The sequence below is a fragment of the Protomyctophum parallelum genome (assembly GCF_964188405.1).
Source record: "Protomyctophum parallelum genome assembly, chromosome: 15".
NCBI classification, from domain to species: domain Eukaryota; kingdom Metazoa; phylum Chordata; class Actinopteri; order Myctophiformes; family Myctophidae; genus Protomyctophum; species Protomyctophum parallelum.
Window position 1 is genome coordinate 12,194,733 of NC_139710.1, and position 15,729 is coordinate 12,210,461.

Sequence of the window (15,729 nt, forward strand, 5' to 3'; positions counted from 1 at the left end):
CTGTCTATGTACGGTATAGTGGAGATGAGGGTCTGCTAAATGCATACATTGTAAATTGTACACATCACTGTGAATTGTAATCATACAGGTGCATCTGTGGTAAATGCAGACCAATGGCCGATGTGAATCACAATATCTGCTGCAAGAGTGTTAATGTGGTATGTAAAGAAACATCTTCAACAATGCAACAATGATCACCACAGAACCAGTAAAGTACTAAAATATCTTATACTCCAACAGCTTCAGAATATGTTTAGCGAGCTTCCAGAGGACCTGGAGTGCATGACTCTCCATCCAGGACTAGAACCTGTCTGCCTGAACCCCTGGTCCCTGCAGAATGCCCTCAGACAATATGAGGCAGAGCATGGAAGACTGAGGACGAAGAAGAGAGCTGAGTATGTTAGACCATCAAATATTTATTTGGAATGTATATGGATTACTTATCAAATGGCACACATGCCCTTCAAAAACTGGTAAGATGTAGGACAAGAAAAATATGTTATATAATCATTATACAAAACAAACTATGGTCACTTAGCTGTATGGTCATAGGCATTCAATGTTATTGAAATGTTATTTCAAGAACCTCCATTTGTATATGTATTAGGCCACAGACCCATTTGATTCAATATGTATCTCTGGGACACCGATCAAGATGACAATTGTCAAGTGTTTTGTACACAAATGTGCACAGTACATTTGTTACATCTTGTGTACCAGGTACATAAGAGTAAAACTTATTTGTTTGGCTTCCTTACAGACTGCAGCAGCATATAGATAGCATAACATTCAAACAACAAAACACAGCAAACAAAAGGGATAATATTCTATCCCTTTTGTTTGCTGTGTTTTGTTGGGCAAGAGCATTCAAAGAGTAGGCTACAAATAAAATAAGTACATGCTTTCCCTGTAGTAGCAAAAGTTAGGTAAACTTTGTGAACAGCTTCACAGTAGGGTATGTATGTTCCATTATATACTGTATGCAATTCAGAGACATTGAAGTATTTTCTTCCAAACCAATTTGGTGTTATTATAAGGCACTTTGGGGTGATCCGTTTAGCAGGCTGACTACACTGACTAAACTGATCAACGCAATCATTGAAGCAGATTGTGATCCTGCAACCCATATAGTATATACAGTAGATGACAGAAGACTCATACTCATGACAGAGACCAGTAAATGAAGACTAAGGTTGGTGATCAAATGGCAGCACAGCAGTGTGCTTGACAACCAAGGAATCTTTGAGAAGGAAGCAAAGTGGTTACGTGACTGGGCTGCACCATGACACTTTCATGGACGCTTTCATGGGAGCTACCCGGAGGTTTGGCAGAATGCACTGGAGTCAATGAGAGCTCAGTGACCAGCTCATGAACAAACATTATTTATGAATGACTGAGACCTGTTGTAAAGTAATCACTTCTGGAAAATAACAAGACATGTAACACATTATTGTCTGCTGTGTTGCTTTTCGATGTGTATGTACTGTGTAATTTTTATAGAGGTATGGTATCTAAAGAGCACAAAGTACCTTTCTGAACGTACCAAGTATCGCAAGACTTCCCACCGTTTCCTGTCTGTCAGCCAAATCTTGTGATACTTCGGAGCCAGAAACGATATCTGCTGCTGTTTAGATTCTCAGATAAAATGATATACTATGCACATCGAAAACAACCTGTGATATGTCTTGTTTTATATTCCTGAACCGATTATATGACAAAGGTCTCAATCTATAATAAATAATGTTTGTTATGAGCTGGTCCAGCCGGCTCCATTCACTGCCATGCATTCATTGCACTGCTGGTGTGAGTTAGGCTCCCATGAAAGTAACATGGCGCAGCCCAGTCACGTGACCACTTCTCTTCCTTGTTGACAACCCGGAAGAAGAGAAATGGAACTGGCATTAGCAGGTGTCATTTTGAAGTTGGCGCCATGCAGTTAGTCTCCAGTGCATTCACCACCTGGCTGTAACTCAACTGAGAAACACAAAACAGAGCTAACAGCACCACCCTCAGGCAGGGAAAGAAAACTAAATTAATTCTCTCATTACAGGCGTGCTCGCTACCTGGCCTACAGGTCTTTCGTGTCATGGTGCTGGGAACCGGAGAATTTTGCCATCCTGTATTGTGCACCGGATACACGACGAATACCCAGATGAGGATGGCGAATACACTGGATTTAGGCCTTCCATTTAATTTGCCTGAATACAAGACATTTTTTTCCAATGGAAATATCCTAAAACTATATTTTTGAGAACCACTGTTCTAAATCCTAAGAGGTTTTTGTTTAAAAAAAAGAAGTATGTTGCTGTGTGTATATATATATATATATATAGCTAAAATATAAAATTACAGATTGTTGGAGCCAAAATGCTTTGTTTATTTTGTATTTATTTGACGTCTTAATTTGGCTCTGGGTGGATGAAGCGGGACACATGTGCAGCAACTGCAGCAGTCTTCTCTGGATGCTCGTACTGTGAGCACAGGAATCCAGGGACAGGCACCTCTTCCAGCTCAGCCACAAAATGTGCAGGGTTAGGGAACACCTCGTCAAAGAGGAGGTCTGTAAGCTCTGTCACATATTCTAAAATACACAAGAGCACATAACAGCATGTACAGTAGTTTGAGTAATTCATATGGTCTCAATTGCAACTTGAGCATTTATAATGGAAAGTTTCACTGATGACCATGGTATTGCAAGTTTCACTGATGACCATGGTATTGCATGTAACTGACCTGTAGTATAGTTGGTCTTAACCCTGTTGACAACGTGGTCCCCTTTCTTGGCCTTGGGAAACGTTATTTTGTGCTGCGGAACTCCTGACGCAGTTACCGCTTGGAGACGTCCAGCATTTTCGTTGAAATGCAATGCAGCGAGGTAAAGCCTGAAATGAGAAGAATGGGATGATATCATGAACCCAAGATAGTTTTTAGATGGCTAGAAGATCACATTTTACATTGTTCAAGTGGCTGGCTTTTTTTCCCCCTTTTTTAAACACTGGCAACCAGCACATAGGCAGCAGATGCACAATATTTCCAAATGAAATGGCACTATAATAATAAATAATAATACATAACACTTGATTACAACATGATATTGATTACTATATAATTTACCTGCAAAGCATTCCCAAGTACGAAAAGGCGACATTTTTCGGAGCAAATCTCAAAATGACGCTATGGTAGCTCTCCAAGGCAGATGTCTGGTAGAGAGGGCTCAGCTTCTTCACGTCTCCCAGAATGCGCTTATTAGTCAATGCCGTCTCCAGCTTGCGGATGGCCGTTGATCCTAAAGGGGGAAAGAGGATACTATTATAAAATACATTCAGTCAGTGGATTACATCTTGAGCAGTGTTGATTTCGTCGACTAAAGCTGCCAAAATACATTTTAGTCAACCAAATCAACTGTAGATTTTGTCGATTCAAATCTTATATTTAGTTGACTAAAGCTAAATGGAATTTTATTCGAAAGACTGACAAAAAAAAGAATTTCTGCCCAAATCAACACTGATCTTGAGAATTTTGTTACAACAGCATTCTAATGACAAAAGGTTACTATTGAATAGTGGCATACCAGGCTTCAGCCACTTGTTCTTGTCAGTGGAGGGGGGGTGGAGGCACTTGGGGAAGTGTGGATTGTCATGGACATGAACATTGGTGATGTGGTTGATCACAGATGTCCACTTTGCCACCGTTTCCTCTCCACTGGAAGAACCAGATGCTGACCAGTAGAGATGATTTTTGACGCTGTTCTTCCACAGCTTGACCTTAGCGCATTCTTTCAACTTTGCCATGGCAACCAGCTTCTTGGTGAAAGCTGTTTAAAAACATATAAAATATATTTTATTGGATGGTGTAGCGGACCTACAAAAGATCAATAAACACTATTTTCCATAATATCCTACCTTTGCATAAATGCCACACATCGTAATAGTGGGTAATAGTGGGTTTTTCCTCCCTCATATATTTTTGGACCTGGTTGTGTCGGTCTGTCACCAGGTAATCCACCTTCACGGCAGCTTTGGAAAGGTACTTTAGACTCCTGATCAGCCCTTCTTTCTCCATATGGACACTGCTCTTGACTTCATTGCTCTGTGTATCATAAACACACACATGAATACCAGATCTGCCTCATTGGTGAAGTTCTGCGCTATTGCTATACTGAGCACATTTTCTAGTTTTACAAACAATTTACCTGTACCAGCTGGATATCAACTATCTTGTTGGTGTCGAGGTCCATCATGGAGTAAGAGCCGTACTTTGCACAGTGGCCTGGGCTGTCCGCTCGCATGTCTCCACCAAGAGATACTTTTTGGTTCCGTTTAAGACCCTCCAGCAAGCCCGCCTGGTGTAGCCGCCATTTATGCAGCACAGAAGCCTGGATGTACTGGTGAACATGATTACGGTGCGACATCCTGCTGAACGTTCTGACGTTCATTGCATTGAGCACCTGCAATGAAAAATATGAAAGCTCCTCTGTAACAGTGTTCATACCACATCCCTCTGTAGCAGAGTGGGATGCACTGAAAAATGAAAACACAAAGCTGTGGGAGAAAACTCCATTATTTCTTACCAACCTTGTTAGTCTGGATGAAAGAAGAGCCCGTGAAGTACACAGCAGCCGATAGCTGCAGATTCCCTGCTGGTGTGCTGCGCAACAGTGGCTGACTGTTCCACTTCCGGCTGAATTCACAAAACTCATGGCTGCAGGTCTGCGTCACACTAAGGAAAGTTCCTTTTACAAATGTGCGCACCTTGCAGACACTAGAGCATGTGGGGCAAATACGGAAAAGGTCCAGCAGGCAATCCTCATACACCAAGTACTTCACTGTGTGCTGTGGCTGTGTTGGCTCTCTGTTGACAAATACAAATACTTATTACAAAGTGTATACTTTTCTAGAATAAGGAAGGCACTGGAGCAATAAAGGCTTTAATATTTACAATGTAAAGGTAAATAACATTACAACTTTTCTATGTCAATACATCTTCATCAGGTCAGGATGTACGGTATTGACATCGAAGTGTTGCAGAGTTTGTTCCAGTGCCTTCCTTCTACACGTCACATACCAGTCCCACTCCTGAGATGCACCGGACTAGCCAGAATTTGGCTTGAGGCGGGGTGGAACCCCTTTGTTCTTGTACAATCTCTCATATTGCTATCGAAATGGCTTTCTCTTTTCAGCATAACTGCATGAAATCAAATAATGAGGAATATATATATATATATATACACTATGTTGTACATCAGATAGAGAAAATAGAAGATCTACAGATCTTTTTCATTTTGGCTAAATGTTCAGCTATGGCATGTCCAGAATATGGATGCTATGGATATAACAAGCAATTATTGTTTTACCGTTCATTGATGTCGTCGTCTAATTTAGACGTGGTGGGATGGTAGGTGGGGTCCTCTTCTGAACCGAGGGATGGGACCTCAGACTCCTGAGAAGACAGCAGCTCTAACAGAGGTTGCTTTGCTGCCGGGCTCTCAGCTGGCACTAAAGCTTTCCTCTTCAGAGATGTGCCTAGAGGCAACTGAAACAGAGTTCCCACACCAACAGTCTTAGTGGCCACCGTAGCTTGAGAACCTGGAACATATAAGAATAAGAGTGTTATATACAGTTTAGATGCCTCCAAATACACCCACCACAAAAGTAGCGTCTCTCTGTACCAAGGAGGAGGGACTGTGATGGCTCGCAAAATGTACACAGAGCAATGAAGCAGTTAGCTCAGTTATTGCTGGACTGAGCTTTCTCAGTCACCTTCTGAGGAGGCGTCACATCGTCCAAAAAGAACATTTGTGTAAACACCAGTGTTGTGTTTTAAACTGTGGCTCATACAGATTATGTTTGATAACTCCAACTTCACCCCCTCTCAGTCTCTAAAAAGATCAACAACCTCAACAGGGCAAAGTAACTCTGAAAAATTGCAAAGCCAATGTTTGTCAAGGAATGGAATAGTTAGATATATATATATTTATCCATGTATAAATATATTGTAACCCCACAATGAATAATTACTGTCTCTAAGCCAATAAGAAGTGGTAATCAACTGAGTCTGACATAATATTTAGTTTAGTGATTTTACCAAGCTTTACTGTGTCCAATGACCGAATAATAGATTATAGGATATTGTGACAGCAGTAATTAGATTAGATTACATTTATTGTCACTGCACATAGTATACAAATACTTTGACAATGAACATCAGTATGCAGCATAATGTACTGTCTGTGTCCAATGACTAATGAATAGGTTCTGTTATATTCTATTCAATAAGTGATTTTCCTTCAAAAATTATATTGTTCATCAATAGAATCTGTCAGACAATTACAAACTACCATAATAACTTGACCAACCTTCACTCTTGCTGCTAATGAGGGTTCTTCTGGCAAGTTGCGTTGCAACTGTTCTTCTCCCCACAGAGCGGTCAGTCTGAACCCCAATATCTCGGGTAGTGACTTTGTCACGCTGACTCTGTGTCTCTCTTGTGGATGGAAGGGCCTGCTTTGTGAACAGATAAGATAACAGTATAAATTACTTGTTCAGACATAGCCTACTTCTGCACATGAAAACAATAGTGCAGGCTATGTCCTGATCAATAACACCCTCGTACATCTGTATGTAGAAAATAAAATAATGTGAATGTCCACTTGTAATGGCCTATATAACTGTAGCATCAGTCTTGAGACCGCCCCTCATGCCCTTGTACACTTGGGGGGGTAAACCTTACCTACAATACATGAAATGCACATGGTGTTTTGTGACAGTCAGTGAAGATGCATTGCACATGTTCTATTGTGTGCGGTTTATCATCACCAGAAAAATGTTATTATTTCAGTGGACAACACAACACAGGCATAACTTTATCAAAGAGCAGAGCGCGATATTTCCTAATTACTCATATCCAGGAAACACACTGCAACCAGACTAGGCTACTACCATCACTTTCCGGTACAGTGCAATACTTTCTGTATTTGGTCGATGGTCAAATCATGGACTATGGTATATGCACTATGTTACAGTGGATGATACGATACACACTACAAACGCTACGTAACATTGACCATTTTGTCGTTTAGCAGAAAATAGAGCCCAGACTAGTAGACATAAATAAAAAAGTATAATTATAATAACAAGTACTGCTGGAAACTTACATGGGAAGCAACAGGCATGTTGACGACCGTAGATAGTGATACAGGTGGGGGGAGAGGAGTTGGAGGGAGTCCGGCCCCAGCGGCGACATATATGGTCGGCTCGGCACCACTAACCAACATCAGTGGGTTGTCTGTAAAACCGAGCTGTCTCCGTTGCCAGTTTGAGAAACAATCGGCGGTGAAATGTTGGCTGCATAGATAGGCAGTGGAGGTGGTGAATTGCACATCTCTCCCGCCGTGGCGCATCACAAACTCCATCCACCTCTGTCTCATTTCCTCTTTTTTGGGGAACGCGAATAAACAAATGGAACCGCCTTGGCGAGCATGGCAGGCAGGTAAAACGCATTTTCGCCAAGGAGCCATGACAACGAGCAAAAAGGCCAAAGGCTAAACCAACAAACTGTAAAAAGTACCGTCTACTAGCTGTAGGGATTCTGTAGTGGTGCTGTGGTGGTGGTAGAGGGAGCGTGGGGACGACAACAACAACAAACAGCAGCACAGCAAGCTAAGCTAGTAGCTAGTAGTATAGGCTCTGGTAGTAGCTAGCTAGCCAGGTAGGGGGCGGAGCTTCGGCAGTGGGCTCATTACATATTTAAATATCACCGTGATACGTCACGCGGTGATATGATAATCTCGACCCCCCCCGCAGATATGATCAAAAAACGCGAAATGGTCTTATTCCACAGTGCTGTAAAATAAAGTTCAATTTTTTTTTCCAGGGTTTCATAGATGACCGTGTTACATGTGTAATATGTCTATAAGAAAATAGCATAATTTGCTTTACAGCCACTTTAATTTTCCTCAAGGGCTATATTTTGATTAGGGTACCAGGCTGAGGGGCCAAGTCCGCACGACCCCATTTGAAAAGGATGCCCAGTTTGACATGCATAGGCTACTGACCCCCATTTAATGCCCTTTATATCTGGGACCCCCCCCCCAAAAAAAAAATCTTCCATGGGCCAAGTCCCAAGTACCCTAGTCAAAATATGGCCCTTGAGGAAAATGTATTGGGGGACCCTGGCCTACTGAGTGGCAAAAACTACTTTCTGGCCTTGACAAATTAATGACAACCCATGCATCCAAACAGAAAAGTCCTATCTGATTGCATTAAATAATGTTAAACAATGTTAAACTCACTTTGCACTCGATGTGCCATTTACTTTAAGCATGCGCTGAACCCTGGTATATGGGCATAAAAGGGCTGATACACATAAATATAAACATCAGACTTCCTAAGTGTCTCTCCTCATTCTTTCTCTGTCTGTATGACCTCTCAATCTTTATCTCTCCATTTACTGAGGCAACTCTCATTATCAATGTTGCGTTGAATTCCGAGAGAGAGAGAGAGAGAGAGAGAGAGAGAGAGAGAGAGAGAGAGAGAGAGAGAGAGACGTTTTATGTGTATTTTATTAGTGGCAGTCTTAAACGTGTCACTTCTCTCATGGTTTTCCATGCATCACTTTCCCAACACAGGCAGTGTGACAAGTACTGTGCTATATCAACATCTGTCATTGTCTCTCTCTCTCTCTCCCACTCTCCCACCCATCCACACCTCTGTCTCTTTCGCTCCATTTCTGTAAACTTGAATCAATCTCCACGACCAAGAATGACATTTTTATGACGGGTGATGACGCTATGTCACCCATAATTCATTCACTGCTGAATGTACCCCTCCCCATAGACCAGTGTTTCCCAACCTGTGTGTCGCGGAGCTTTGGTGCTCCGTTTGATGTGTCCAAGTGCTCCGCGTAATTTGACCGAAATTAAGTTATAGTGTTACTTTCTGTCAAATCAGGCGGCACACTAACTCTCCCCCGAAAGCAATATTATAGCCTATGGGCTGCAGGATTCTTATTGTTGCGTCGTCGATAACAACAACACGGAACAATAGACTCTAACGACCCTCGGTCATTGAAATGTTAATGCTTATATGCATGCAGAAGACGCTACATTTCGCTCCCTCTAGAAAGAGCGCATATGCACGTAGACAGCAGACACATACAGTCCTAGGCTACATGTCCCGACTCAAACACGTAAAGTAAACGTGACGTTGTTGTGATTAAACATAATGTGCCACGAAAAATAGATGTCCAAAATAGCTGTCCATAGATGTCCAAACATGATCGCCTCGTTCGGCCAACACGTCGTACACGTGTTATGCTTGCATGCTGAAAATGGCTGATCTACAAGCTCACAACGCGTTGCGGATTCAACGCGTTGTGAGCTTGTCGATCAGCTATTTTCAGCACGTGGAAATAAGCAGGCTGTGAGAACTGAGACCCTTCACAATAAAAGCATGCAGCTTTCACAAGTTGGCCAATAATAAAGACAAGGAAAAGGATTAGGTGGAATTTTACATTGTATGAGCAATTTTTTTAAACTGAGGCACTGTCTCTGTCCTTTTCTTTCTCTTTAAAGTTATTTGATGAGTGCTGTCATGTGTGTTTTTAAAAGTATATTTACTTTGACTATATATTTAATATATGTATATTTAATTTTATATATATATATATATATATATATATATATATATGTATGTGTGTATATATATATATATATATATACACCCCCCCCCCCCAGGTGTTCCCCGAGACTTTTAGGCTATGAAAAGTGTTCCCTGGGACAAAAAAGGTTGGGAAACACTGCCATAGACACACACACTGCTGAATGTGCTCCTCTCCACACACACACTGCTGAATGTACCCCTCTCCACAGACACACACACACTGCTGAATGTACCCCTCTAGTCCACACACACACACACACACACACACACACACACACACACACACACTGCTGAATGTACCCCTCTCCACAGACACACACAGTGCACTTGCATGAACACACAGACATTCACAGGCGCAATGTGATGCGTTGTGAGCTTGTAGATATGCTATTTTTATGAAAGGTTTACGTTTTTGTGAAACTTTTTGCTTTTAACACATTGATTGCTAACTGTTGAAATTCTACTCAGGATTGCTTCTGCTAAGCGATTAACATTGGACTTTTTAACTTTTTAGGGGCCCACAGCGAGGGGCCTCTTATAGCACATCGCACATTGCATAAATCAAAAGGAAGCCAAACTAGTCCACTTCAATTTAAAAAAAAAAATATGATTCTACCATCTTCCATTCTGGAGATATTGACCTTTTTCTAAAACCTGCTTTTCACTGCACGCTGCTCTTTTGAAAAAACAGCAGAGATATGGAAGGTTGAAGTTGACAGACATTGACAGACAGATATAAAAATGAACACAAATAATATCATATACATACTACACACTGAATGAAAGCCCTGAATGTCTACTTTTAGGAGGAAAACAAATACACATGGTCCCATGTATAGTTTGTCAGTAATTGGCTGTTGAATGCAGCTTGCGCCCACCAGAGAGGATTTCAGAAAATGCATGGACCTGAAGAACCATTATTCACAAAATAAGGCCTATAGCGACATGTACATACTATATACCGTATGAAACAGAAGACTCTCTGCTTTCATAAGAAAAATACTTCTACTGTAATAATAATACAAATCACACCCCTGTGAAGTGAGCAGTGCAATGTTGCACAACATTGCACTGCTCACTTCACAGGGGTGTGATTTGTATTATTATTATACGGTATATAGTATGTACATGTCGCTATAGGCCTTATTTTGTGAATAATGGTTCTTCAGGTCCATGCATTTTCTGAAATCCTCAGAGTATTTTAGACAAGACAAGGAACTGACAACTAAATATTCACAAAATAAGGCCTATACATACTATATACCGTATGAAACAGAAGACTCTCTGCTTTCATAAGAAAAATACTTCTACTGTAATAATAATGAAAATCACACCCCTGTGAAGTGAGCAGTGCAATGTTGCACTGCTCACTTCACAACATTGCACTGCTCACTTCACATGGGTGTGATTTTTATTATTATTACAGTATTAGTTTTTTTCTTATGAAAGCAGAGAGTCTTCTGTTTCATACGGTATATAGTATGTACATGTCGCTATATGCCTTATTTTGTGAATAATAGTTCTATAGGTCCATGCTTTCTCTAATCAGACCAGTGTGTGTCCAGTGGAAACCTCGTATGAATCTGATCTCAGGTCAGAATGGGCTAAAGTTCTCTCTGAAAAAGAGAATTTTATAAATGAAATGGATTCAATAGTCTAGTATTGACAAACAGTATATGGGATATGTGTATTTTATTTGTTTTCCTCCTAAAATTAGACATTTAGGGCTTTCATTCAGTGTGTAGTATGTATATGATAATTTATTTATGTTTATATCTGCCTGTCATGATAACGTCATGATGATGATGATTCTATGCACATATGTGATCATTGTCTCAGTAAACAAAATCAACAGATCGTTTGATAGTATAACAGTGACTTGAGAGGTTGACATGTCTGGACATGAACCACAGGAGCGACTCAACTCGCAGTGGGGGGGGGGGGGTTCCACGACATGTCTGGACATGAACCACAGGAGCGATAAGCGTAGCCCGGCTGGCTGTGATTTCGACAAAATGACAGACAACACGATGGCTTCCGCAGCTTAGGATTGTATTAGTTATCCATTACAAACGGGTCGATTACGTCCCAGACGCCTTATCACTGCAATTGGCTGGCGAAGGCGCTATGGCGATTATGGTGATCAACTGCCGAGAATCTTTTTTCCGAGAATGAGAGTAGCATTGCAAACTGCAAAACGATCGATCGCAACTCGCAGTGTGGGGGGGGTTCCACGGTGTGATATCTGCTAGCCTAGTATACTGCTTCTTTGTCCAAACATGGCTGACGCGACGGCGAAAAAAAGACAGTTGGTCAGATGTATACTGCTTCTCCTATGGCGGTCCTTCGAGAATACGTCATTCGTTTCGCGTATACCTGTCCGTGTGCGTGAAATGGCGATCAGGCAGAGGTAGTTTTAGAGACCAGGATTACTGCATGTTTTTTGTGAGGGTACCTACCCTAGGGGACACGGGGAGAACATGCAAACTCCACACAGAAAGGCCCTTTCACCAACCCCGCCTCGGGTATGGGCACTGATGACGTGGAGGAGAGAACCCTGGACCTTCTAGCTGTGAGGCGACAGCACTACTGACTGTGCCACCGTGCCCCCTAAAATAGGGATTGATTACGTAATCAATTATTTTATTTTATTTATGCATCAATGTATTTTTATAATCATTTAAATGGATTAGTTCGATTGACTATTGCAGCCTTACACGTCTCACTGACACATTCACACATACAGTGCATGTTAAAGTGGTATTAAACTAGTATAAATCAGGCTTTAGGCAAGGAAGCAACACGGAAATGTGTGTGTGTGTGTGTGTGTGTGTGTGCGCATACACGCACACACTCATTGCTGTCATTTGGTATTACAGTTTGTTGTGTTGTTTGTCATAAATTGAGATCATTTTCTCTGGAGCGTTTTGTGAAATCTGTCAATCTCAATGACGCTGAACATGAAATCCCACTTTTCTGTTCGATACATTTGTGTGTGTGCGGCTGTGCACGCACGTGCGTGCGCGAGAACATGTCAGGTCTTTTAAGTGTGCACGCCTCGAGCACTGGTTTTAAATATTGACCTCATAAACCTTTCCTCCAGTGCATGCTCAAAAAATGGGGAGAACTCAAAAATGCTATGACAAGGAGAGAGTAGAGGGGAAAAGAGAGAGGGGGGGGGGGGGGTACCACTGGGCAGAAGAGGAGATGAAGCAGGAGGAAAAGGAAAAATGGGGAGGAACAGAGGAAGGGAGGGGAGGGAGAAGAAAAGACTGCAAGGAAAAGGAGAGAGAGAGAGAGGAGAGAGAGAGAGAGAGGGAGGGGGGGTGAGGACAGGGAGGCGTGCAGGAGAAGGTGGAATAAGAGCAGGAGGAGGAGAGATGTATGAAGGCATATTTCTCTCTAGTTTCCTGCACAATGACTGGTTCTGTTCCAGCTGGACCATCCTGACTTCATGACATCATACACACACACACACACACACACACACACACACACACACACACACACACACACTGTGCTGGAATGGTTTTTCAATATGTGAGGTAAGGGTCATCCCTGGTTCCCTCTTAGGGCCATTGCTACCGAGTTGCAGACTGCAGTACACATTCACTGTGTATGCACTGTCAAATACTGACCGTACATGCACTGTAAATGGGCCCATATCTAGGGATACAACTGTACACTAAGAATTTCATTAACCCTCCGAATTATTTGTGTGTGTGTGTGTGTGTGTGTGTGTGTGTGTGTGTGTGTGTGTGGGGGGTGAATCAAATTCACTGTCATGTAAATTAAACACGACACAGAAAGGATTTAATTTCCTCTTTGCCGTCCACCTTTCAACACAATATCTCTCTGTGGCTAGTGCTAGTTTTCTCTGCTTTCTTTCTCACCGTCTGTCTGTCTGTACAAACATATCTTCTTCCCTCCTTCTCTCTTGTCTTTCTCACACATGCATGCATCCCACAGGCTAGATTTGCATGCACGCACACACACACACACACACACACACACACACACACACACACACACACACACACATACACACCCTCACACACACACACACACACACACACCCCGCCTCTCGTTTCCTGGTTCCCACAAACCAACCACTCATGGGACAGATAACAATCCATCCACCAATCAACAGTGGCGTAGACCCCCCTTCACCAATCAGTGCTGGTTCACTAGACATCGCTTACTTTTATTGCACATTGTTGAGCTGTTTATCTTTCCAAAAAACAGAGCATTGAAACATTTGGGATTTTTCTCCTGTGCTCGCTCACGCACGCACACACACAGTCCCACAAACACACACAATCCCACACATCAATGCTCTCTCTTGAAAAGGGTGAAAAGCTTACACACACGCACAGAAAGGAATGCAGTGTATACAGTGGTTCAGGATGTTCAATATACGAAACAAGGTCAAGTGAGACATGAGTTAAAAGTTGAATGGGAAGAGAGGAGAGGGCGAGAAGAGAGCTAGGAAGACACATAGAACATACTGCTGTAGTGTGAAAGTGAACAATTGATGGAATGATGTTCATCTTACTGTTTATAACACACTAATACAGTAGGTGATTAGGTGTGGTTAGCAGTGATTCTCAAACCTTTTCATACATAAAAAAACATAACTCTTGAGAGTGAACATTTGTACTCTCTCAGAGTTACAGACCTATAAGGGTCCATTCAGAGCCCCTTGAAGGAACCCTGAGGGTCCTATAGACCCCTCTTTGACAAGCACGGAATTACCCTCTTGCTTTGCCAGATCACAGACCGCCACCTACCGATTCATCTGGTGAGATCTAATACAAATAAAGAATAAATAAATAAAGACATCTTTACATTATGTGAGAAGTTGCACACCTTTCCTGGTACTCTGCAGCTGAGGTGGCATTATGTCATTTAACAGGGAGAATGTGACAAAGAGTCACAAGCATAGATTAAACATGCAGGAACAATTATAATTAAATGGGATTTAGTTTGCTATTCTTAGTGTATTGTACAAAGGAGAATCACAATGTCTCTTTGATTCAATTTACTTGTTCCCTGCTGGTGCAAATAATTATGAAATACAAAAAAAAAATCCCACAACGTTGATACCAGTGATGTGCTGGTGCACTAGTGGAGAGAGTGCGACAGTACAAACAACATATATGGCTCATAATTTATACATGTACAGTATTTGTATTATGATACACACAGTGACACATTGTTGTTGATCAGTTTCCTCTCCCCCTCCAGTGGCTCCGCTTATCCAGATGATCCAGTGGTCCCCTGGGAGTCTTAGGATGGGTAGAATGGAGCTAAACAGCTTAATGCTACTTATAGTATTTGGTGGTTGCATTCATACTGTACAGTGGTGGTCAGCCTCCCCACCACTCACACTCGTGCACGCATGCACGCTCGTGAGTGGTGGGGAGGCTGACCACACACACACAAACACAGTGACTTCAGTGTCAGCCTTTGTAAATAATGTTGCCCCACATTTACAAGAAAAGCAAAGCAGAGGATATTACTAAGTGTGTGTGCGTGTGCATGCATGTGTGTGGAGGAACTGGAAGGATATATCCCTTATTAAGTGCACAATGCATACACATACTACACAGCAACCACACACTCGCGCGCACACACACACACACACACACACACACAATCAGCCCTTTCACGACCTGCACACTTTCCCAATTAACCGCAGAAGGGAGAACTTGCGCCTCTGTTTTCTTTCCATCAGAGAGAGGGAGTAAAATGGAGAGAAACAGAGGGAGAGAGAGATTGAGAGAAACGGACGGAGAGAGAGATGGAGAGAAACAGAGGGAGAGAGAGATGGAGAGAAACAGAGGGAGAGAGAGAGAGATGGAGAGAAACAGAGAGAGAGAGAGATGGAGAGAAACAGAGGGAGAGAGAGATGGAGAGAAACAGAGAGGGAGAGAGAGATGGAGAGAAACAGAGGGAGAGAGAGATTGAGAGAAACAGAGGGAGAGAGAGATTGAGAGAAACAGAGGGAGAGAGAGATGGAGAGAAACAGAGGGAGAGAGAGATGGAGAGAAACAGAGGGAGAGAGAGA

The 15,729-nt window shown here is 42.1% G+C and overlaps 3 protein-coding genes across 4 annotated transcripts in view; 1 reads left to right on the forward strand and 2 right to left on the reverse strand.

Moving 5' to 3' along the window:
• The window catches only part of LOC310872491 (netrin receptor UNC5C-like), a 264,096-nt gene that overhangs the window by 34,709 nt on the left and 213,658 nt on the right, over positions 1-15,729 (forward strand). The window lies entirely within an intron of this gene.
• LOC310871993 (uncharacterized protein) lies at positions 2,378-3,983 on the reverse strand. The gene is made up of 5 exons (XM_083783642.1): positions 3,903-3,983; positions 3,572-3,814; positions 3,115-3,286; positions 2,734-2,882; positions 2,378-2,581 (listed from the first exon to the last, which is right to left on the reverse strand). Exons 1-5 carry the CDS (start codon positions 3,958-3,960, stop codon positions 2,400-2,402), a joined length of 804 nt encoding a protein of 267 aa, XP_083639768.1. The 5' UTR covers positions 3,961-3,983; the 3' UTR covers positions 2,378-2,399.
• LOC310872653 (uncharacterized protein) lies at positions 4,359-7,426 on the reverse strand (the record flags this gene model as incomplete). Its single annotated transcript, XM_083784697.1, has 6 exons — positions 4,359-4,384; positions 4,417-4,447; positions 4,575-4,851; positions 5,354-5,585; positions 6,356-6,500; positions 7,154-7,426. 6 exons carry the CDS (start codon positions 7,424-7,426, stop codon positions 4,359-4,361), a joined length of 984 nt encoding a protein of 327 aa, XP_083640823.1.

Coding starts and splice junctions, on each gene's coding strand:
- LOC310871993 (XM_083783642.1), bottom strand. CDS start 3,960: ATGAGGGAGGAAAAACCCACTATTACCCACTATTACGATGTGTGGCAT. Junction 3,815..3,902: donor TGTGTGGCATTTATGCAAAG/GTAGGATATTAT, acceptor GTTTTTAAACAG/CTTTCACCAAGAAGCTGGTT. Junction 2,582..2,733: donor TAAGACCAACTATACTACAG/GTCAGTTACATG, acceptor TGTGTATTTTAG/AATATGTGACAGAGCTTACA.